Genomic DNA, 25,184 nt, shown 5'->3' with positions numbered 1-25,184 from the left:
TACTTCTGCAGGTATTGGTCTGTGCACTTGGCTCCACTGATGTGCAAGTAGCCACATCATGAAAGAAAGAAGTCCATGCAGAGAAGTGAATACATGGACACTTAGGACTGGTCAGGGCTGAGACCTGGGAGGGCCAGTCCTGAAAGAACACTCCAGTACACATCACATTCAGTGAAAACTATTAATAAAACTGGAAACTGAGTTAACTTCCTCAATGAGCCATCCAAACCTCCTACTGATATTCCAACTCAATGAAGAGAAAAAAAAAAGTTAATTTTTTTTGATCAATGAACCCTAAAGTATATATCTAAAATACTGAAATGAAGGAGTCTTCTTTCAAAAGCATTTGCTTTTGTAAATGAAGGGTCATTAACAGCTTACTAGAACAGCTTTAACTCTTACTATGCATCTGCTTCATAACAGACAAGTTCTGTTATTCCTTGCTTCATTTCCAACAGGAAAAGCATGCTTGATTCCCAGCTTCTTTGGGAACAAAATGGGTAGGAGACTCTCATCCTTAGCCTTTATGACCCTGTTAAATTACTCTTCTCTTTTAAGGCACGAAGTGATTTCTTTAAAAAACACCACATAGGCATTGGGAAGCTCTGCTGCTGAACAGACACAGGGATTTATTTCTATGAAAAAATACTCACATGTGCAAGCATGGTATCTGTGTTTCCATTTATTTGTTTTCTTTTTCCTAAGATCTAACATTTACTTCTTTTTTTCTACACAAAAGGTTTTTATAGGGAACCATATGATAATTAGCTAATGTCTTGACTGGTACTGTACTAAAGAAATTATGTCTACCTGAGCTTCTTTAACAGACTGACTAAGAAAGGATAACAAAATTGGCAGCAACAAATTAGACAGCAGTATAGCACATTTTCCTCACAATAACTATTCTCCTCAGGCATAAAGGCAGTCCCGTAAGACACAGAAATACAAAGTACATAATTATAGATTATTATAGGAGAATTGCATGAGAGTTTCAAAAATTTGTGGGTTTAAAAAAATTGCAGATTTTTTTCTATAGATTAAGCTCTCAACTCAGATTATAAAGTATCTCCATACAGCTCTATTTATTCTGCTAACAGTCATCTCAGTTTGAGATCAAATAAAATTCAAATATTTTTTCTACATTTCTGATTAATCTGTAGTTTCTTTAAATTATTTCCAAAAGTCACACACACACACAATAACAGTAGTCTCTATTATTCAAATCTAAGAAGCAATCTTGCAATGCAAAATTGCAAAGAATTTGTTCCTGTTTTCATACTTTCCTAGCTCGAAGAACAAGATCAACAGAAGGTAAAGGCATCACTTTGGGAGAACCATTCCTCAGATATGTATTTATATAACTCTGGCTATTTAACATGCATATTTACTTAAAGCTCTGTATGATTACATATCTCACCTTGTATTTGGTATACTTTACTCTGTTGGTTAGAAATCAAATATTTTATACTTCTTCCACTTCAACACTGCCAATAGGTCAAAACAATTTCATATTTTATAAAGATATTAGAAGAGGCAAAGGGACAACTGTCCTGCCAGAACATCCCTACACACCTCCCCATCACATCTGCCTGAGCACCTTCCAGTCCAGTAAGTTAAACATAACACACTCTGCCTTGTCTTATCGCCCGAGAAACAGAGAACAAGTGGCACCTTCCGTGTCACACATGAATCATCTACTTTCTTCTCCATTACACCAACTAAAAAAGCCCTGATCAACTGAGCTTTCCACAACCGTGATTCTTTTCTATTTGCACCATTACAAGTACCCAGGAACCCTCACTGTTCAACATTTTCATAACATATCTAGATTACAGCACTGAAAGGACCTACAAATATATCTCACGTCCAACTTAAATGTTAACTTTATATTAGCTTTACATTTTAATGGCTTCCAATGCCTATCATGCATAAATACACTTAAGTGAGGTCAAAAAACAGTTTTGACACATTTGGATAACAATAATGACAATAGAGCCCACAAACTTCAATATCTGCCTGCTTGAGTTCAGTGTTTTCACATCTCAGTAAAAATTATAAATGCATTTGCTTTTTTTGCATTTCGTCTCTGAAAATCTTAGAAACTTAACAGCAGAAGCCACAAGCAAACATGTTGATGCTCTACAGTTAAGCAATGTATTTTCATTTCAAGGATCACAATGTAATCTAAAGAAAGCATGTTTGCATATGGAGCCCAAATTCTTCCAAGAAAAACAGAGAAGTTATCTGCTGGGAAAAGCACAAAATGAGACAAAACTAGTAAGATGACTAGCTCAAAATCACTCAAAGAAAAAATGCCAGACTGAGGAACACAAACTATTCCAACAAAACATGAAACTTCCCAAGCACTTCTCTCAAAATGAGGGGACTACTTGAGAGTTTTCAAACTACTGCACCCATGCACAGACACTTTTAATGTTTTTTGTTTGCAACAAAAACACAGCAGCTTCTACTGCCATGTAAGAACGAGGCTGCAAGGCGGCAATTACTCTGTTCTGAGCTTGCCCTTACACTTCAAATAACAAAGGAAGAAATTACATTACTTTTTTTTCCTGCTATCGTAAGTGGGCTCAAGCTGTAGCTGCATGAGCCCAGAAATCTGTTCCTTCAATCACCACAGAAACTAATATAGAAACCCTGGCGATTTGTTCTCCTGTTTTCAGTAAAAAATTTACATATGAATTACATTTACAAATTCCCTTGGTCTAATAAACTGTTCTGGACTCGCACAACAAAAATACTGCTTCTTCATTATCATCCTCCTCTTGCTATTCTTTGCTGTCTTTACAAAAAAACCCTGTACACCTAAAGCCAGCAGCAAGAGTAGTGGTAAGTCTACCTCTTGCCTTGAGTCCCGTGGAAACAGAAGTTTGGAAATACATCCTCACATTTCAAAGGATTTTAAGAGTCCCAGATTTTCTGCCAGACAGTCCCTCTTGTTAGTCACTGCCTTGTGTGTAAGTATTAACACAGCAGTCTGTACCAGTTAAGAAATCATCTGATGCGAACTCAGCTGATTCTCAAAGGCATAAAAAATTGCATATAATAGCCTACATAAACGACTGATGTTCATGACCTAACTGGAAGACCCAAATACTGAGTTTCTATTACTTTTCATATTCATTAATCACCATTAGGTAAAGAACAAATGAACACACACAGAGGCTAGAAACAGCACAAGAGTCACTTAGGTGTTTCCCATGACAGAATAAAACTCAAACATTGGTTCTGCACTCAAGAACAGAAATGCAAACATTTCATAATCGCACTACATATGGGAAATGAAAATAAACCTTACCTTATTTTAAATGGCAATTTTAGTAAAATGTCAGGCTGTGCTAGTACAGGGTATAAGGAACCATGCCATCCTCCTTCAGCAGACTTTTGCAAATGCCCCTGTATTCAACTAAGTCTAACTCCACTCTGTTTTGTTTCCCCAGGAGGACCCATTCAGGACCATGTGCTCCTTTTCAGCTGTCAATAAACAGAAGCGGTGAATTCCCCAGCGCTTCACAAAGCTAGTTAGGCATAGCCATTCATTTCTTCAGGAAAACAGGGCATTGATTTCAGCAAATTCCCAGGGAGCAGCTACAACAAAGAGATCAAAGACCCACCTCCTTTCCTGCCTGGCTTTGGCCGGCTGGGCTGAGAGGAGCAGCAACAGGTTTCCTGAAGAGCGGGCTCTATCCTCACCGACCACTGCATGCTCCATTCATGCCCATCGCCTTCCTACGTTCCCAGGACAGCCCCCAGCACTAACCGTGACAAACCCCTACATTCAGGCAGCATAATATACTGCACACTAGTTCATCCAAGGATAAAAAGAAAAACAAGCTCCAAGGGAAGTCTGCTGCTTCCCTGACCAGCCGAGCCTCAGTAGCTGACAGACTTTTCATGAACGTCTTTTTTTTCTTAGCTTCTCCATCTAAACCAGAGAAACACTTGCTACCTCAAATTCATTGTGCTGAAACTTCTCAGGAATGTTGGCTTTTCTGATTTATTTCTACAAGCTTGAAGACTTAGCTGCTGGAGTTTGAAGTCTAGCGGCAGCAGCCCTCGTATTGTGCAACCATGATATTTATTTTGTGCAATTTGCCCTAAGACTGCAGTAGGGTTTTTTCTAAGGAATTTAAGGGGGTTTGTTCCAGTTTGGTTGGAATTTTTACTTTTAAAATTATACATCTTGTCTTCATTAATGTAATCTGGAACAAGATTTTTAATGCTAAAATTTGACCTTGTATTGAACCAAGCATTAGCAAAAGACAATGCTGTGGTCAAGCTTAAGGACTGGTGGTTAGGCTACATGTCTACTGCTAAACAGTAAGAGCCAGAGACCTGGTGCTGAGACCACCTGGCATCAGCTCCACATGTCTAGATGCCCCTCATCTCCTTCTCTTTTCCCCCACAAACAGTTTGGTTATATCCAAATTCCTTACCTGGAACACAGTCTGGTAGGTATTATCCCTCCAACACACCCTAGCGTTTGTTGCTTGTTAGTATAGGCTAGTACTGAGCTCACAGGCTGGCCCTGAAATATTTCTTTATATGCATACAGACATAAAGATCTAAAGTCACTGCACACCTGTACAGATTTTCCATGTCATTCTTCAGCATTCTCCTGCACACGGATGTTTTACCAAGGCACTACTCGTCTGCCACAAATACCCAGCAGGTGGAACCTGGAAAGCCCCCTCAGCACTGGTACTGCCTCCGGGCCACTGACACATCTCCAAGTGAGAAGACAATTGTCTACCCCACTAACAAGAGCAAGTATCACAGGACCTGGCACAGCACAAGCAGTACAATACTGAGAAGACCAGGGACAGGCGGTAGGCATGACTGCTCACTGTGCAGAAGACAGCTGAGGACACGAGGAAATACAGAACTGCAGAATTATTGAAGTTGCAGGAGAGCAGCTATGACAATCAACCAGCCCAGCCTCTTGCTGAATTCAGGCCCTTTAATGGCATTACCCAGGGCCTTGCAAGCTGTATCTCAAATACTTCCAGTGAGGGCAACTCCACCACTTTCCTGGGCAGCCTATTCCAGTGTTTGATTGACCCCCCAATGAAAATGCCCCTTGCATCCACAAGCATCTCCCCTGAAGCAACTTGTGGCTATTGCCTCTTGTCCTGTCACAGTGCATGCCTGGGGAAAGGCTGCTTCCAACTCCTTCTCCATAACCGCCGTTTTTGTACTGAAAGACCAACACTAGATCCCCTTGAGCCTTCTCTTCTTTGAATGGAACATGCCCAACTCCTTCAGCCTCTGCTCAGGTGACAGCATCTTTAACACACTGATCATTAGGGGGAACATGAGAAAGGCACTGTTGCTGAGCTGAAAAAAACAGAAAAGTGAAACTGCCAGGGCATAAAATTGCTAAAACAGACAAACATCTGAGTATAGTTGAGGAGTCTTGACCATGATCCCTGTGCAGTGAACCTGACCTCTGCTTTCTTTAATATTTCACTCCTGCTAAGTTTTGCCTGTTGTATACAATACAGTCAGGCATATGACATTCCTTATTTTAGAGTTCTCTCTGTATCTAAATGGCTTTTAAGCATGCCCCGAAATTGCCAGTTCACAGGTAAAATTCAAAAAATGCATTTTAACAAATAACTTGATCTTGAAGAATATGTTTCACCCCCACAGATAATTGCTATTTGCCATTAAGCCACTGATGGTTTTATATTTATTAACTGATTACAGTTATTAATGAAAAAAACCCCAACCCTGTTTTCTTTGCTCCTCTGAGGAAGTAATGAAGAATGATAAAACGCATGTCTGAATTTTCCCTCTCTTCTATTGCACAGTGTGCACCTGGGTAGCCCTTGGAGGCAATGATAAAAAAAGGCAGCTGAGGAACTGGAGGGACTCGAAAAGAAAGCATGTAGATCAGATCAATAAGCATAAAAAATGTGCTTAATGCTTCAGATAACTTAAGCTGGAGCAAGAGAGTGCAAGTATCGGGAAATCGTGAGCAGCCACCTTCCGTGGTAGTTACAACTGCAAAGTATAAGGATATGCCACTTGTCTGTTAAGAAGAAGGATGAATAATAGTGATAAGGCATGAGATTTGAATGTGACTGGGATAATGATGCCTTGGAAGCACAGGAGTTAAATTCACAAAATGATTAAAAACCCCGAGCACATCACTCTGTAGTAATCTGGGATGGTATTTGTGCCAAAGATAGATAAAACATTTTAGACAGAATTGCAATTTTAAGTCTCAATGAACCAGTCTGTTCTTATACTTGGGACAGATTTTTACAATTTTACTCATATTAAGTCATGCTTTACTCCAAGAATAATCCCGCTGATTATAATGGTAATATTGTTCCACAGATGTCTCAGAAGAAACGCAAATGTAAAAGCAGACTTTATACTTCACATAAAAGACATCAATCATGAGTACATCTGGGAATCCGATAAAAACATATGGTACAAAAAAATCACTGTGGGACGATGGAAATGTACTTACAGAGCAGGTCTGTGGACATGTTTACAGATCAGGCAAAGGAAACCTACACAAAATAAATGAAAAAAGAATTATCAGTTTTCTGAACTAGTACTATCCATGTTTATATCTCATGCTAGTAAACACATGCATAGTCTTTTAGCTCTTTAGGAAATAAGGAGAACATATCTACAGAAATCTTACAAGGAAGAAATTTCAATTTGTAGAGGAAAAGGAAAAGAAAAACTGATTCCACTTCATTTCACAGACAATGTAAACTGGCAATATTAATGTAATGCATTTTAAATAAGAGCAGTTCACTGTATTCCACATCTTCATTAACATTTATTATTATGTATTTTCCAGGCATCAATTACAACAGAATTTTCAAGCATCATGTATTTTACCCCATTGCATGCTATTCTGTGTTTAAGCCTCATATATCTGGTATTCATCCTAACAGTTCTGACCCTTGCAGAGTCAAAAAGAATATTAACCAAATATAGGACAAGACATTTTATTTGCTCTCTTGAAAGACTTCTGGAGACTTTTGGCTTTCTGCTGAACTCATTCATCTTTTTCCCTTCCCATTCATCTGCTGGTTTTTGACTGAAATTTTACTATAAGCACATAGGAGCAGAGTCAGAGGCTTCTGTAGCTGTCTGAGCAATCCCCAACACACGGGTATCCCAATGACTGAATAAGGCTACTTGGAGCTACAGAAATAATAATGCATGTATTAATAAGGAGACACACAAATAACAGTACAAATCACATCACTATATGCCATTTTATTCCCTGTACAAATCTTGAAAATTTCAGGCAGTGTTTAAAGGTGTGTGTGTATATGAATTGGGATGAAAGAAAGACGTTCAATAAGTCCAAGTGCCAAGTCCTGCACTTGGGTAACAATGCCAGGCAGTGCTACAGGCTTGGGGAAGAGTGGCTAAAGTGGCCAGGTAGAAAAGGACCTGGGGTACTGGTCAACAGCAGCTGACCATGAGCCAGCTGTGCCCAGGTGGCCAAGAAGGCCAATGGCATCCTGGCCTGAATCAGGAATAGTGTGGCCAACAGGACCAGGGCAGGGACCATCCCCCTGTATCTGGCATTGGTGAGGCCACACCTTGAATCCTGTGATCATTTCTGGGCCCCTCACTACAAGAAAGACACTGAGGTGCTGGAGTGAGTTCAGGAAAGGGCAACAGAGCTGGTGAAAGGTCTGGAGCACAAGTCTGATTGAGGAACGGCTGAGGGAAATGGCATTGTTTAGCCTGGAGAAAAGGAGGCTCAGGGGGGACCTTATGACTCTACAACAACCTGAAAGGAGGCTGTAGCCAGGTGGGATGAGTCTCTTCTCCCAAGTAACAAGGGACAGGACAAGAGGACATGGCGTCAAGTTGTGTCAGGAGAGGTTTAGGCTGGATATTAGGAAAAAAGTCTTCACCAAAAGAGTTGTCAAGCACTGGAACAGGCTGCCATGGGAAGTGTCCCCATTCCTGTGGGTATTTAAAAAACATGTAGATGTGGTGCTTAGGGACATGGTTTAGTGGTGGGCTTGGCAGTGCTGGATTAATGGTTGAAGACAGCAGTATTTTGTTGCTGACTGAAACAGGTCAAAGAAAACATCTTCATTTTTAAAAATACAATGATCATTAGTAAGATGCTTCCAAATTAATTGGAGCTGGTTGCAAGAACTGAGTTGTGCTGTGAGAAAGCAGCAGTAAAGGGGCCCACATCACTGAGTCCTCTTTCCAGATAAAAACACGCATGCTGAGAGCAGGCTTCCTAAGCAGCAAGTGTCCTAGTCTGATTTCCATCACCCAGAAAACACTTTATTTCTGAAAAAAATCTACTCTGCAGTTTTACTCCATTCTGGCTGAGAGCAAGACTCTTGTCTGTGGTGTTAATTTCTAAAAATATAGGCCTTGCAGAGGGAACAGTGGATTTTAACGGCATCCATATGTGACTATACACGCACCAGGCTTTGTCATCCCCAGAAACAGCAGGCTACATGTTATCACTGTCAAAGCAGGACCATCAACTAATAAAGATTTCTTTTCCCCCATTGAATAACTAGATTCATGATAAAGTAATTTAACTGTGCTGGCATTCAAGCTGCAGGCCAATTACTTGTTAAACCGCAACACAACAAGCTCTTTCCTCCCATATGGTTTGAGTCATTAGTTATACCTTCCCCCTCACACATCTGGTCTGCAGCAGCCTCCTGTCATGAGAAAGTGCAGCCTCATTCCATGCCCTCCCTGGCCCCCACACATCCTCCATCCAGCCTTGTTGCAGTGACACTGTGGTCCATGAACACCCCAATTAATGTTTTGCCGAGTTGTTCTGTGATGTCATTTTGGAGGTAAATCACCAAAATGTTTTTCTCCACAGGCCACTGAAACCTGAGAAATTTTTTCCCCCCATACAATTCTATGATGAAGTGGTCCTAGCAGCAGCAACCCCAAAGTGCCCAAGTCCAGTCCTTGGGAAGGGCACAGAAACTACAGACCAAGAGGAAGCACCCAGTGACTGCAACGCAACCCACTCGCACAGCAGAAGAACACCAGGCACAGCATCACAAAGAAGTGCTGCTCCTCTTCCAGCAGCTGGTTCAGACATTATCTCAGACACAGTGAGGATAAATACAGCAAAGTGTATTTGCAGGGGCAAGGGCGTTTAAGTAGAACTACAAGCTCCTTCATAAGCTATGCCAGCTCTTACCTGCAGTTATCCTCAACGTGGACCCAGAACTGCCTGACATCCCAATTGCACAAAACCACACCATAAATCCCTCTCCTTCTTCACGGGCACAAGGGCACCCCTTGTGCAGTGTATGGCCCCCTGACCAAGGGGGCTCCAACAGACGCAGAGCTGTGGCAGCCACACACGCTGTGCCAACCAGGCACAGTGTCGGGTAGCTTCTGGCCACATCAGTCACTTGTCCATCTAAATTCAGGTGGTTGGCCAGTGGCCATGCTGGCCTCAGTTTAACACTGGCCAATCTTCTGTATTTTCTCTGCTTGTAAACTACACTGATGTACCACACTGACCTTTACACAAAGTGTTGTAGGTATATTGGCCATTTTTTCGCCAAATTTGCTGTGCTGCCCACAGAGTCAAAAGAAGTTGTTTGTGGTTGCTCTTAAGTATCCCCCTTTCTCATCAATGAATGGACAGAAGAGGAAGAGAAGCAGAGTAGGGGACGTTCCCATACAAGAAAATTGGAACCTTGAAAATGTGAGGCAAAGCCTAACGAGATTTTTACAGGCTTTCAGGTATCAGGAAAATACTCATTTAGGTTGAGTAGGACTTGATGGGTTAATATAATAGATTGTTAACAGTCAAGAGATAGCAAAGCAGTGATTACAGGCACTTTGGATGATGAAAAGTTCAATGCTTTGTGGTGGTGGAAAGTGGTTTGCACCCGTTAGAGGAAGTGGGGATGGGTTCTGCACTGCCTAGGACATGTCACAGTGTATTTTCTGTAGGAGCCAGGATTTTAGGGTTTGGGTTATTTTCAGTTGCTCCACCATTGCCAAAAATTCACAGACTATGCATTTTGTGTTTTATAAGTGATTGTAGTGGGCACACTGTGGGCATGTATGACTCAGGATAGATACACATGATGGTGATGGGACTGCCCTGGGATGCCCGGAGTCCACAGTAAGAAAGGCCACAATTTTAGGCCTGTTACCTGTTCTGTTCTGGTGCAGAAGACGTGGAAGTAATGAAATCAGGCAGCATTTTCCAAGTATGGTTCATGAGGAGGACCCACAATGAGGATCAAGGTCACTGCTACAGGAAAGGTGCCTCCCACAATGAAATGCACAGCAAGGAAAACCAGCCTGCACAGGACCTATGGGGCTGTTCATGATGCACAAGACATCAGTGAAGGCTGCCAGCAATGGCCTTGATAACTTCTCTGCTTACCAGTGGTTCACACTGGAAGGGCAGCAAAGACTCCACTTTCTACAGCTACTGCAGTTTACTGCAGAGTTCTAGGAGGACGACAAGGTTTTACCAAAAAAGCACTTATTTCCCTGGCCTTGAAGCTCATCTTTACCAGAGACAACAAACTCCATGACAAGGGAAGCCAGGAAATTGCTCAGGGACCTTTGCAATGTCTGCAACATGAGACTACAAATTGTTGTTCAAGACAGCTGCCCTGCATGTAACACCCAAAGATTCTCATGTGGCTTCAGGTGGTAGAGCTCTTCCACTGACCTCTCTTTTAGAAGATGTACATCTATCCTCCCTGGTATCATGCCACAGAAAGCCAAGGGAAAAGCAGGGCCAGATGTGGGAAGAGCCATAAGTGGCAGCAACAGGAAAAGCTTTCACAGTGCAGGTGATACCCTTGTGCTTGCAACACGATGCCATCTGTAGATAACAAGAGAACACGCTGCCTGCAAAAGAGACCTATGCCATGCAAAGACCTGGATCAGAGCTTTTGAATGATGAACTCACTGTGAGTGGAAACATGGTTTTGAACCACTCAGCTTCTGCCCTCCAATAAGTCCTCAGAGGTTATTACAGAATTCCACACAATGTCCAAAAACATGGACAACTGTCAACACAAGCATACTCTTTGTAGCGATCTGACATCATAGGGCCCTCAAATGAACCTCAGCTTCACGCTGCTCACCAAAGAGGCACATTAGCTAATCAGTCACCAAAGACTCTTTTTATGATGTGAAGTCATCTGTCCACCTTACTCATGCAGCTGAAAAGGGACACTGCTATTCCTTGGATACTCAGAAGAATGCCTGGCACAACTCATTTATAGATTCACAACAGCTTCATGTAAGTGACATTGTTATCTAAGTACCTTTTATCATATTTTAACTGCATAAAGGTAAAACACAAGTAAATGTATTCTTTCAAGACATCTATGGTAAGTAGTAGAGTTGCAGTTGTCTAAAATACACAAGCAAAGATGTGACAGGAAAACCACACTTAACCTACTTACACTGAGATTAAATCAGGAAGGACTCTTTCTCCCACCACAGAAATCAGTTGCTGGGGTTTAACTTTCAGCACACCTTATGACTCAGGTTGCATCCCTCAGAAGAAAACACCTTCAGGAGACAACACATCTATCACATAGCCTTAGCATTCCACTAGTGTCCCTACTTGTGGTCTTTTGGCTACTGCAAGTGCTTGTGCTGGGCTAACTGTTGACACAGTTTCTTTTCTCCCAAATTCATAAACAGGAAAGAAAATCATGATATAGAAATTATTTAAGATTAACAGAGTACCAACAGGGAAAAATGAATATGCAGGGCCAAAATCTTCATATAAAGAAACCTGCGCAGATTTCCTGAAGTTTGTGTTAGTCCCACGTGTACCTCCACATCAGGATTTAGTGCATGCCAAGTACAACTGATCCAACATGTGATCTGTTTGGTATCCCTGATCAACAGTGATTTTCTGTGCATTTTTTATCTACCACATGTAGAGTCCCTCACTGGTGAAAAATATGAAATTATAAATCACTTTATTTATAATATAAAATAGCATAATTTGTACTTTTACCATTACTTGGGGGTTTTTTTCACGTCATGGAATTATTCTATAATTACAAAACAGAATAACTGTGTTGCCATCATCTCTTTCTTTATGTACAGGATTCTGCATCTTTCCCTTGATTAAGCAAAACAACTTGAGCAGTACCCCACACAAAACCTTGTGTCCCTGATCCAGAAATCTGGCTCACTAATATTGCAGAAGTTCCCTAAGTAAGTCTTATTTGTGAATATAAAAATTAAGGAAAACCCAAAATTATAAATGTAACATGTTTCTCTTTTATAAAGGACTATGCAGAGGTAAAAGAACTATACAAAATCATAAAGCAGACTGTGAATGAACAAAAGTCGTGCCCTCAAGGATGTTTTCTCTAATGCATTTACCAAGGATATTTTGTATGCCTTCATGATAATGTTTTAAATTGTGTTTACGCACACACAGACACTATACAAATACATAAGCCGGTCCCACTGCTGAAAGAAACTTTATACGCATCTGTACAGATTAAATGCAATAGTATGCAAGCAACCAAGAGCCCTGTCAGTTCCCAGTGATGTCAAGAGTTATCCTAATGAAAATTTTTGGATCCCTTACCGAATATTTTGGCAAAGCTATACTGAGCATTAATTTTGGATACGTAAAAAAGTCCGGCCTTACCATTACCTCCACCAACCAAACAATATTCTAACCTGGTTATGATCACCTCAACATGTAGCATCATCAAATATGGTCCACACATGGGCACCTAATCTATCCAAGTCTGTTTTCAGTTTAAAGCAGAAAAACCCCAATTTTCATTAAAAGTAAATATGTTTTATATCCTGTACCCTGATACCAGAAACACAAAGATCAACAAATCCCACTCCATGTTTCAAAGCAAGTTCTTCCTGTTCTGAAATATGGCACTGTCTCTCACCATAATTTTCCCAGCCTGTATCACTTGACGCTGGTCTATTTTGGTCAGCAAAAGACCTGTGGCAGACAAGTCTTTGCCCATCTCCAGTGCCCTGATAACAAGAAATGCTATTAAACAGCATTTTTAAAAAGAGATAGTAACAAAAGGGAGACAAATTCCTAGGGAATGATACCAAACGGCATCTCATGCCAGCCTGCCTTACTGAGGGCTGCTCTTGTTTGGCTTTGCAAAGCACTCAGCATTTTGACTGCGATCCAGCAAAGCAATTCTGCATTTCCCATGTTTTTCCACCACTGACTTGCAGGGAACTATTTGTACACATGAAGACAAACCTACACTTCATATTTTGCTGGGTCAGGATCAAGGCACCAATCATCTTTCTGGATCCTTATTTTCTTATGAGAATTGGATAAAATGAGCTAAAAAAATAAATCTTGTTTAAGTGTGAGCTTTAGAAAGCCTCAAGACCCAGGAACATTCCTAAAATAATTTGCATTCCATAGCAGCAGGGCAAAACCATTTCCATTTCAATGAGCCTGTGGAGAGGACTCTGGTCTACTGGCTGAAACTCAGGACTGAACCCCAGCATAAAATAAACACTAAACCTACTTGTACAAGGTCATGTGAAAAAGCACTTTTTCCTGTTCTCCCTCAATACCTTGGCTAAACTCTTTTTCATCACTTCAGGCCTGCATCCCAACACTCATTTCAGGAAGGGCACAGGCACTCCTCTCTGCTGGACAGACTGGTCAGCAGGGAGATTTCCCATCCCTTTCCTGCATGATCCTCAAGCTGCTGTCCCCAAAGAGTCAAAAAGTCTGTGGCTTTAAAAAAGGTTTGACAAAAACCTGGGATTTAACACTCACTTCTTTCATAAGCTTGATACAAATAACACACACTAGCAGCTGAAAACTTTCCAAATGCGGTGAGCAAAACCCACAGCGGAGACAGACAAACAGACAAGTTCCCACACGGTGCAACAGTGTGACCAGAGAGGGGAATACACATTTAGCCAGTACTTTGGCAATGTCAATAAATTTCAGGAAATCAAAAAAACAGATTTATCATCTGGAAGCCAACACCTTACCTCACACATCTTGCTTAGATTATGGTAATCTAAAACCTCCCACCCTCAAAATGCTCATAAACTTGCACATTATCTATGACAGATGCATGCTAAGCACTATTGCAATAACGTGATGCAGTGTGTAATGTTGCTGCTATATTATGTAAATACTTATATTCAAATTATTTGGTCAAATTGCACTTCTCAGTTTTGCTCACTCTCATATACTTTTAACAGTTTTAAATTTCAATGCTGTGAAATTCTGCTTCATTCAGAAACTTGTAAAAGTGAGGAAGTCTTACCTGAAAAGGGATTTTGGGTCAAGAATATTGGTATTTTTCAGTTATTTTAGATGCAAAATGATCTTCATGGTGATTCCAATGGGTTTAGCTTAGTCTCTTTAGCTGCTTCATAAAAGCTACATAAATTACATGGCAAAGGATAATTAATGCTCTTCCACAATATGCCTCACTGTTTGTTAACAGCTTCTTGGCTAGTAGAAATGTTTTCTTTTTCTGCTCCACTCCCAAAGGCCTCATACTTAAGAAATTTGCTTGAGCTGCCTGAAGTAAGCAATGATAACATGAATACATCCTTATAACTCTAAAGCATAGGCAAAGAGTTTTCACTAAGAACTTAATACTCGAGGCAGAGAGACAGCAGGAGCTGATTTGTCTTAATTAACACTACAAGACAGAGTGGGTAACAGCTGCCTGTCACATCGCTCCATTTGTTTGCTTCAACCTGCACGCTCAGATTTACTTCGGACAGCAGCTGGGCGTGTCAGCGGCAAACTCGGCAGCAATACCACCCACATCCTTTCCCTCCTGTTCACACACATGGACTGGCTGGAGTGGGATACTGCATGGAAAATGCAGCCTACCACTTCAGAAGGTACAGAGGCAAGGGATGATTATTAGAACTAATCTACTGAACCTAGCCAGCACATGAATTGTCAGGGACTGGTTCTGTTGGAACTAAACTGTAACTTGAGGAGTGATTTCTTATTGCCTTTTCTTAAAAAGTATGTTAGTTTCAGGGGTTATATTTTCATAGTAGTGCCCAGAATACCTATGGTGCACAACTCTAATAATATCCAAATCCTCCAAATGGTGCATATATGCTTTAATAATGGAAAGCTACATGTGTTCCTAAATATTACTTAGCTGTTTCCTTAATTTTTCCTTTGGTTATCAAGCCATTTAATGAGTCCAAAAATCTGCAAATTGTGGCTCACACATTATTGTTGAATAAAAGCAGATACAGATGCAGACTATTCATATTCAGCACAGTAACCTGTTTCTCAGATAAAAGAGAGAGAAAATGTTGCTCCCCACTGTCAACTAAAGATTCATTGAACCTCTTGCTCTCCCATACTGACAACTGGTAACACAGAGTTATAACTGGACTCCTGCCTTTCCAAGGTCTGGACTGAAATTGCATGGTATACAAACCTTTTTGGGATTCTGTGCCGCTTGCACATTACTCAAACAAGAAGCCAAAAAAATTACATACACTGTGCGTTACATGCACAGTGTTCATGCTTGTTTAAAATTTCATCCTGCAAGGCAATGTTGTTCTACTGTTTTCTGCAGCAAAACTGACACTTGACTAAATTAAAGGAGACTGTCTCTTCTCTACACAAGTTTCTTTTGTTCAGTGAAAGAGAACACGAAAGGAATTACGAAAACAGGATAACAAGGTCAATGACGTAGAGACTGGTAAAGGAAGAGCCACTACCTCCACAGAATGACAAAAACAACTTAAAAACAAGTCACCATTAATTCTCCTGTCAATACCAAATAAAGAGCTTGGAATATGGTGCACCATAGATTAATGAATACCAAGTGCAGGCTGATACAAAATACACCTTGTATTTCAGCAGTTTGGCATTTTTATTGCAGTCACTTGTCTGTATGCCAATTTTTCAGAGACAGCCTTGGAACCTGATTAACATCTCCACAGGCTCTAGCAACAGAGGCAAAGAACACAATTTCTTCATTTAAAAGTGATCCTGACATAGAAAAGTTACAATAATGTAGAAAAAACAAGCTAAGTGATCTCTTAGTGATCTAACCTTTTATTAAAATTCACCAAGAGGTCACTTGTCTTCATTTCTTCACCCAGTTGCATGACCTCTTCAACTCTGACTTTTAAAACATCCATTCAATATGGTTCTGTGAGTTAATGAAAAATAACCTGAAACAACTCAGATGTTTGGCATTTGCAGCCCAAGTCACCAGAAGGCTGGATTAGTAATTTATAAAAAACCTACATGAACATATTCTGTCAGATGTTTATATGGGACGTGAGGTCTGCAAGTGGAAGAACTTAAGATTATCTAGAAGTGCCCAGTATCAAATACTTGGATGCTTTCTGTCAACAGCTACCAAAGTGTATTTTACTTGTTGCACCATGACATTCTTATCCCCAACATCTACTACGATCTTAACAAAAACAGATTTCTAATGAATGGTCACGAATGACTTGCTAACCAGATTCATATTGGGCGAATCCATATGATTCAGGAGTCAGTGCTCTGCTGAGACAAACTGAAGGCACAGGTCCCACTCTCCACAATGATGCCATCTTAAATTGTTCTGTAAACTTCAGGGATGCAACTTTGTAAGAACATCCCTGTCAAAATACATTATATTAAAATTAAAATTTAATGCAATTTCAGATTCTGGGACCCAAATATATGTATATAAGTATGATAGCAACCATAATACCTAAGTAGATGTGCAACATTTTTCGCTATTAGGCTGGATTTTAATACTAAAAATTATAACCTGACTATGGGTCTCTCTAAATTAGATGATTATTCATTAAATTTATAAAGCTATCAGTGCAAATCACTGACCACAAAGATAATTCAGAGACTTACACAGTTTAAAAAATTAGTGTATTTGACAATTAAAAATTTTCAAAGTAATCTATCCTGCTGATATTTTTACAGATCAAAAAAAGACACTCATTCTACACTGTCTTCAACTATTTTGTAAACTGCTTTTTTGATTTGGGTAAAAAATATTTAAAATAATCTTATTAATATTCTCTGTTTTTCTATTAGTTTAAGAAGTTCACTCATTTTTTTAATGCTTATTTTAAAATTATTTTATAATGCTGAGATTTTTGATGTTGATAAAAGTGGTATGAAAAACTTAGCAAAAATCTGATAATTTTATTTTTTAAAGGACTGAGACCACAACCCCTTCTCAGTCAGGTCACTTTGATGACCTCTAATATCCTCATATACACTCTGTAACTCAGTATTTCGTTTTTGCTTGAGGTCTAGAAATCTGTAAATATTTGGCTGTAGAGGTCCTGAAGCCTCCAAAACTTGAAGTGTTCTGAGATTCAGGCATCAACGCTGACAAATCGCTGAAACAATAAGAACAACTTAAAGGAAAAAAAAATCATTTCAATCCTTATCTTTTCTATTAGAGTAAAACAAAGGGTGGAAAGCAATTTACTCTCCCATTTATCCTTGCTTTGTTTTCTATCTTGTCAATCTCTCTGTTTTGGCCATGGCAGCCTCTCTTATTTTCATTCTATAAATGCTTAAAAACTAGGACACATTTTTATTAGCTAAAGCCCTCCACAGACCCAGTGAAAAATCTGTATAGCAAATTCAATTAAAAAGGGAGATGATTCCTTCTATCACTTACATGAAGAGCATTTTAGAGAGAAGAACAGCATGTAAATGTGCACAAGTCAAGTAAAGATGATTTCCAAGCGTGAGAATTATTCTTGTCCCTGGCAGCTGCTATGTGAGAAGCAATAAGGTCCAGAAGCCTTGCCGGGCACAACCAGTGACAAGAATATCATTATGATCCATCTGCAACCCCCAGGAGATGCAAAATGCCTCGGCAATCTTTTGTTCTAAGCTAAACTAGAAATCCAAAGCAACAGGTTTCCAAGCCAGGACATAGTGAGCGTCACCATATGAACACCTCCCTGACCCCCTCAAATGGTTTTGAATAAGGGCAAGCTGACAATACCTTTCAGAACTACAGAATAGTGGTATCACACATTTTATAGTAAATGTGTTTTCTTTGCCTGCATATTTACTTGCTTTGTGAGGAAAGAGTGTTGGGTTCGTAAAAACAAGTGAGTCATGAACAAGTCAAAATATTTCCAGTAAACTTATTTTTGCCTGAATACCCTGAGTTAACTGAAACCAAAACATTTTGCAGACTTGTATCAGTTTCACTGGCTTGTGATGAATAGGTGCTACAGGCTGTGGTACATTTTGCTGAAATTGTTAGTTACAGAATAACAGAATCAAGCAGGCTGGAAAAGACCTCTGATCATTGAGTGCAACATGACCAATCACCACCTTGTCAACTAGACCATGGCACTCAGCGCCACACCCAGCCTTTCATTAAACACCTCCAAGCACAGTGACTCCACCACCTCCCTTGGCAGCCCATTCCAATGTCTAATCATCTTTTCTGTGAAGAACTTCTTCCTGACATCCAACCCAAAACTCCCCTGGGCCAGCTTGAGACAATGCCCTCTTGTCCTGTTGCTAGTTTCCTGGGAGAAGAGCCGATCCCCACCTGCCTAGAACCTCCTTTCAGGCAGTTGAAGAGAATCATAAGGTCTCCCTTGAGCCTCCTTTTTTTCCAGGCTAAACAACCCCAGCTCCCTCAGCTGCTCCTCATAACACTTGTGCTCCAGACGCTTCACCAGGTTTGCTGCCCTTCTCTGGACAAGAGAAGTTTCATTTACCTTCATTCATTTGGGGTGTAACAGCCTAACTGTGGAAATCCTCACCTGACACTTTTTTTTGTACTTTCATTGGCATCTACCACTGAGAACCAACACAGAGTGATCTCTTCCCAGCGCCTGGCACCGCTGGGATGAGGAAGGGCTATCTGGCTGCCAGGTTTACAGGAAGCAAATGATGTATCTACTCATGATACCTCATGTGCTAGTTTCCACTGAAAGAGAGAGGAGTGGTTTTGTCATAGTGCATTTGGACTCATTCTGGCCGGCAGCCCTGGTCTTCTCTTAGATGAGCCCCGAGAATACAAAAACGTAAGCGCTTCAGCAGGCAAATCACCTGCTGCTCTTTCTCACTGTGAGAGATATTAAGTCACTTGCCTAATTAATATGGGTGATTGCTGAGATACCTAAGGACAGTTGAAGCAGAAAAAGATGATGTTAATCTTCTTGGTTTGTCTTAATCATTTTAAAAGGGTTTAATGCCTTTTCCTTACTCAGTGATGCAGGTGAGCCATGACTCCCAGCACATAACAAAGAAAAAAATAGGAACCAGAAAGCATCCTAGACTATGCATGGAACATTTCTGGAGCACTACAAAGGTTGCCTCTCTGCACAGAAAATTAAGCTGGTTGCTAAGACTGAATGAAAATTGAATTAAAATAGAACTTATGATTTCAAAACAAATCTCTGGGGGTTTTGTACTCCTATCTACGAGTTTCCCTTTTGTTATGGCAATCCAACATCAGTTATGTTTTTAGTAACTTCTTTCTTCTAGCTAATACTTTCCAGCATTTTACTACCTTCCCTCTGCCTTTTGCTTACTGCCTCTTTCTAGATCTTTGTACAGTGCCTCTTCTTCCTTTCCTTTCAAACTCCTCTTGGTTCTCTGCATGCCGTATCTGTGACAATAACTCTAGAGACAATTCCACCTGGAAAAGAAGTAATATCTACCTCTCTGGGGACAAAATAAGCATTGAACTAGTTTAGTTTTGTCTTCAATATGCGCTTCACTGGTCCTTCCACTGCCTATTATTGCAGGACAATATAATGATTAGACACTTGGTGTCCTCTTTGGGCATCAACCTGTCAAGGCAAAATAGAAGTTTAATGCTATATCAATAACTTGTTTATTGCTCAGTTTTACAGTACTTTTATTGTAATCTTTAAAAAAGGCATACTGAATCTGAAGTTACTTATATCTGCAGGATGGGACAAACCAAAGCTGTCAATCACATTATACAGCTGCAGGGATTGAAATAACGTTCTAGCTTAAGTACACCAACAAAATTCCAGTGATAGTTTATGACCAAATAATCACATGGGACTCTTCCTGTTGTGGTTCTCTCTGAAAGATACATGTGACACTCTTGCAGAAGACATCCTTGCTTCTCCTCAAGAGTCCCTCAACACCATGAACAGCAACAGGAATCTGGAAACAAGACAGTGAGTGGAGTAGCTAAGTTTAATATTGCTCAATGCACTACATTTGCTTGTTGTTGTGCATGTTAGCACAGGTTAGATACTGCTGCACTAGTATTTTCAGAAGTGCCGTCTACAGCTGCTATTCTGCATTTGCTACTAATGCATTTTTTGCTACAGTTCTTCAGATGATCGTTCAATGATCTAAGTTTGACATGGGACAGTGCCTCCCAACAGGGTAAGTCCAGAAAATTTACTAATCTGTGGATGAATCTTGCCATTCTGGAGTGATTAGAGCTCCCAAAGTGGCAGCACAAGACGTCCTCCAGCATGGTTAGCATCACCATGAAGACAAAGCATGGTGCCATCTGCACAATGAACATGGTAAGCCATTCCATGAGGCATGTCTGGGGCACCTACAACACCCCTCAGCACCCAGAGGTGACACTTAGCACTGAGACACCTCTAAATGAAACATCCAGGTCTGGGCAGCCATCCATTCAGCTACCTTAACCATGAGCACAGGTTTCCCTGTCATACTTTTTGCCTGCCACATGTAAGGCAAAAAGAATACTAACATTCCTGACACCCAAGAGATGAATCCTTTTCTATTATATCTCAACACACAAAACAGACAATTCCCCTACTCCTTCCCAAGATAACAGAGAAAATAGGCAATGAAGAAACATTCTCCTAGAACAGACCCTTTCCCACCTCTCTCAGAGCAGGGGAGCAAGAGACAGAGGAGACAACTGAGACAGGGAATCCTTCTACATTATACAGCAGCTGGGCTGGGATGAACATCAGCATTTACTCTCTGACCTCTGTGAGAGCTGGAAGTTCTTCTTCCCCATCACTAAATCATTGATGAGCTAGGACTAGGTGCCACTCACAGCAGACCATGATGATATTCCTGAGATACTCCCTACATCATCTTCTATACTTCTAAGTTAAGAATAGAAGATGAAATGCTCACAGTTCTTCCACACAACTGCTTTTTCAGTCTTTTCACAGATACTCACCAGAACTACAGTTTTTATTCATAGTTCTCTAATATCTTCAAGAATTTGTAGACAAATCTTTTTATACATGAAACTTAAGGGTCTCCCAAGGAAAAAAATACAACAAACAAAAATGTTTTGTAACCAACTTTGCATGACTGAGCTTAATTTAAGCCCTTTTATGACACACCAAAAGGACTAGAAATGCATGCTCTTCTAGTTTATTCCACCTGCAGTTTTTGAGGGTTTAAGCAAGGGAATATACAGTGTCTGTCTTCAGGGATGCACTTCGAAAAATCACAGAATCTGTAGTGCAGAAGAAAACACCTGGAGGTAATCAGTGTGCTCAAGTTATCTTTCCAACTCATTAGAACTAAAAATCAATGCCTTATGATACAATCTATCATATCACGATTCCAGCTTGCAATGATAAGTAGCTAATGCTATTTGGAAAGCTTATATTTTCTATCTCAAGCTGTTTGTGAAACAGCTTCTCCTAAAATAGTGTTCTAGGTGCAAGATGCAGAAAGATAAAAGCAGATTTACTCTGTCCTCCAAGACAGAACTAGTTCACAAAGGCATCCTTGATCCTGATTTAGCACTGCAACTCATGCCATTTTACACATGATCAATCAGTACAAGCAGAAAAAGCAAGAAAAAAGAGGAAATATGAGAAACAAAGAGACAGCAAAGTCCATTGGAAAAAACTGTTGCTTCGAGATTGTCATGTCAGAGACATCTGGAACCCAAAACGCTCTTTCGTAGCAAATTGCAAATAGCCCATATGCAGAAGAATGAGTTGGAAGATAAAGACAAGTCAGCAAAAAAAGCAAAATTGGAAGCAAAATATTTATCTGATTATCCCCAGGACATGTGTAGAATTAAATTTTATGATCAACTTTCAAGATTTTCCCATACAGAATTCAAGTCAACTGACCTTCTTTCTGTCCTAACTCTTGTTATTTCCTGCTAGTTATCACAAAATAGCAGTATCCTTGGCATCATTCAAAGAGATTTCCTACTTCTTTACACACACGCAAGAAAAGAACAAACAGTTTCTTCTGGGTTTAGTGACAATTAAATGATGCAGCCGCTTGCACGGTGGCATAGGCTAAAGTAGAAGTGTGTGACTGCTGTTCCCGTGGTATTTGGAGCAGTCTTGTTTGCCTCACACTTATCTTTGAAAGCAGGAACATCTTAAAATAAAAGGTCAGAGGGGCCAGTAGGGAACTAGCTGGCAATACTCTAGTTTTGAAAACATCTTGCGAGCCAGATTGCTCCTACTGAGGAGGACGATTTAGATTTGCAAAGTTAGGTGTAAGGTCAAGTGCTCAAAGGCATCAGACTTACAATGCCAGCACTGACTGCCTTAAGTATAGAGCGTGTATTCACTTATGGGCAGGGTGAGGGTTGATGTTTTTTGCGTTTTAATCATCACTCAAGAAATTAAGAATTTGAGGGAGAGGGACATCAGCTCAGGTCCCAGCCCTGGCAATACACTGCAGATTAAATGTGTCTCAATAGTCAAGGGAGGGAAATTATCTTATGATGCTTCCTTTCCACTGAGTCCTGGCAGAAGGGCAGGCAGGGAGAGAAGACATGCAAGTGCTCACAAAACTTCACACAAGGAGATTCTGGATAAAGAGAAAGTTATAGAAATTAAAGGAAATAGAAGTTATTGCCTTTAGTTAGCATGAATTTGTAACCTGCCCTGGTTAAACTCAGAGAATAAACTACATGATTTAATGGCCCCCTTTAGGAAATAATTATTTATTTTCTTGTATTTGTGTGATTTTTGGTATCAAACTCTCCAAACCTCCCACTACTGTCCTCACTCTGATACGCAGGTCCAGAGGAACAGGTACAGTCTTTCTAATCTTGTTTCTCTCTTTTATTCCCACTCATCCCATCTTCTGTTTCTTACACAAATAATCCTATTATCAATTTTCAGCATCTGCATGATCAGAACAACCAGATCCTATTTACATGTCAGAGCACTGAACAATTCAAAAAGCAGTGGCAGTCAGCCCATTACACAGTTACAGTACTCCAGGATCTATACCTATTCCCATTAGGTTTGCAAATGAGATTTTGACTGCTTTCACTTACAATTCAGGGCACACTAATGGTGGAAAATATACTGCACATACAGTGGCACCACAACAGCAAACACACAAAATATCGAAAAATAAAAACACAATTTGTCACCAATCCTGTGACTGTACCTGTACTTCTGTTTAGCAGAACGCCCCACGTTCCACCCAGAGCCACCTGCTCCACACAGCCCCATTTTGTGTTGTGCAGTGTGACCACTCCCCATGCACAGAGGCAGAGCAGTGCTCATGCACTGCTCCAGACCAACAACAGGGACAGGAAGGACCAGCGAAGGGAAATTCCCAACGACAACATCTTTATTTCTCCCTGGTGAAGGGTCAGAGCACAACAGAGATGTTGCAGGGTCACTGGCATACTGCAGACCTTGCAACAAAAAAGAGAAGTGCCAAGAAGGGACAGGACTGCTTGACACCTTGTTCTGCTGCATGTAATTAGGTATCTCAGAATTAAACAGCCAGATTTTCTGCTAAGCATTGGGACAACCAAGAATCAGGTCACACCTGCTGATGTTAATTTTACAACTGCAATACTGAGATGTGAGTGCTCAGATTGAGAACCTCTTCCCCATTCTGTCAGAGATGGATTTGCTAATCTCCTGGTTATAATGCCAGGCACATTCTCTCCTACTGATTCCTGGAAAGAGAACGTATGTATTGTTTGTATTTATTCATGAAGATCCTCATCATGTTAGATGAAGTGGCCACAGACAAATATGTATGTAGATATATCGTGCACCCAAAAACATAGCTTGGATTCTGTCCTATATAGTCCTTTATAAATTAAAAATATCAGCTGAGGTGGGAAGATTGTGTGTAAACTCACATTTTAAAGACAGCTACTACTTTGTGCTCTTCATCAACTACTTTAAATATCTTCTACAAAAGCAGTTTGCCTTACTGGCCATCCATTGTAAGGTGGAACCTACTTGCTGTGCTGAAGTCAAACAGGAGAAGCAAGAGCCCTCAGAGAAAAGTCTGGCTGTCCAAAATCCACCTTTCTAAAAAATGAACTGTCATTTGACTAAGGGACAGAAACTTTTAACAGAGAAATAAAAAACAACTGAAAGTTAAATTTTAACCAAGTTAGGCACTTTAAGAAAAAAACCAAATCCTATAATGTAGTATATTCGTCTTCCCCACAGGAAAAAAAAAAAAGTCGTGTGTCCCGTAGGAGTCAATGACAGCTCAAGGCTTGACCTCGGCAAGCTGTCAGCCTGCTGAAGAGAGAGGGAAAACTGTGCAAACCGTGCTGCGGCTGCTTCTGTCGGCGGGGGTTTTGATGCAGGCGTCGAGACCCGTGAGCGAGCGGCGGGAGCACCTTTGAGGCCGTATAAGTTTTTCCACGGGGGAAGAAACCTCCCGGACCATGATCGGAGTCTCTCGTCACGGGGTGCCACCGCCGGACGCGGGTCACGGCACTGCCCGCTGCCCCACACTGTGCCCTGAAAGCCCCGTGGGGGCCGTGGGGCTGGAGAGAGGCACGAAGGAGAGATGAGGAGATGTCCCCTCCTCCACCAAATTCCCGGTCCTGCAGCCTTTCTGTGCCCAGAGGGAAGAGAGGCCGGGGCGAGAGCCCATCCCGGGGCTCCGGTGCACGGCGCTGCGGGAGAACAAGCGGGAGAGCCTGCACGGCAGCCGGGGCGTGGGGAAAGTCGAGGGAGACCAGCGGAAAATAAATAAGTAAAGACGAAACTCTCCTCCTGAAGGCGGACGCATTGTGGCACAGTTTTCCTGCGGCGGCGGGCCCGGTCCGACAGTCCCGGTGCTCGGCGCCCGCCCCCCAGCGCCCTGCCCGGAGCGGGCCCCCCGCTCCCCCGAGCGCCCCGGCACCGCCGCAGGACGGCGGAGCGCCCCCGGCCCGGCCCCGCACGCCGGCCCCGCTCACCTCATGGCCCAGCTCCGCGGGCGCCGCCCGCTCCCCCAGCGCCGG

General features: G+C 41.2%; 1 protein-coding gene across 2 annotated transcripts in view; it reads right to left on the bottom strand.

The window, feature by feature from the left end:
• Nucleotides 1–25,184, bottom strand: part of PLAGL1 (PLAG1 like zinc finger 1) — a 48,575-nt gene extending 23,391 nt beyond the window's left edge. For both annotated transcript variants that reach the window (XM_042016931.1, XM_042016932.1), the window contains exons 1-2: nucleotides 25,140–25,184; nucleotides 6,500–6,542 (exon numbers count right to left, since the gene is read on the bottom strand). In XM_042016931.1, the coding sequence (XP_041872865.1) occupies nucleotides 6,500–6,518 (19 nt within the window). In that variant the 5' untranslated portion in view covers nucleotides 6,519–6,542; nucleotides 25,140–25,184. The remainder of the gene's footprint in view (nucleotides 1–6,499; nucleotides 6,543–25,139) is intronic.

The sequence above is a fragment of the Corvus kubaryi genome, unplaced genomic scaffold (assembly GCF_017639235.1).
Source record: "Corvus kubaryi isolate FWS band 111438036 unplaced genomic scaffold, C.kubaryi_AGA036_p1.0 split3-73, whole genome shotgun sequence".
Taxonomy (NCBI): Eukaryota; Metazoa; Chordata; class Aves; order Passeriformes; family Corvidae; genus Corvus; species Corvus kubaryi.
Note: the sequence above shows the minus strand (reverse complement) of the source record. Positions and strands in the feature narration are given on the sequence as shown.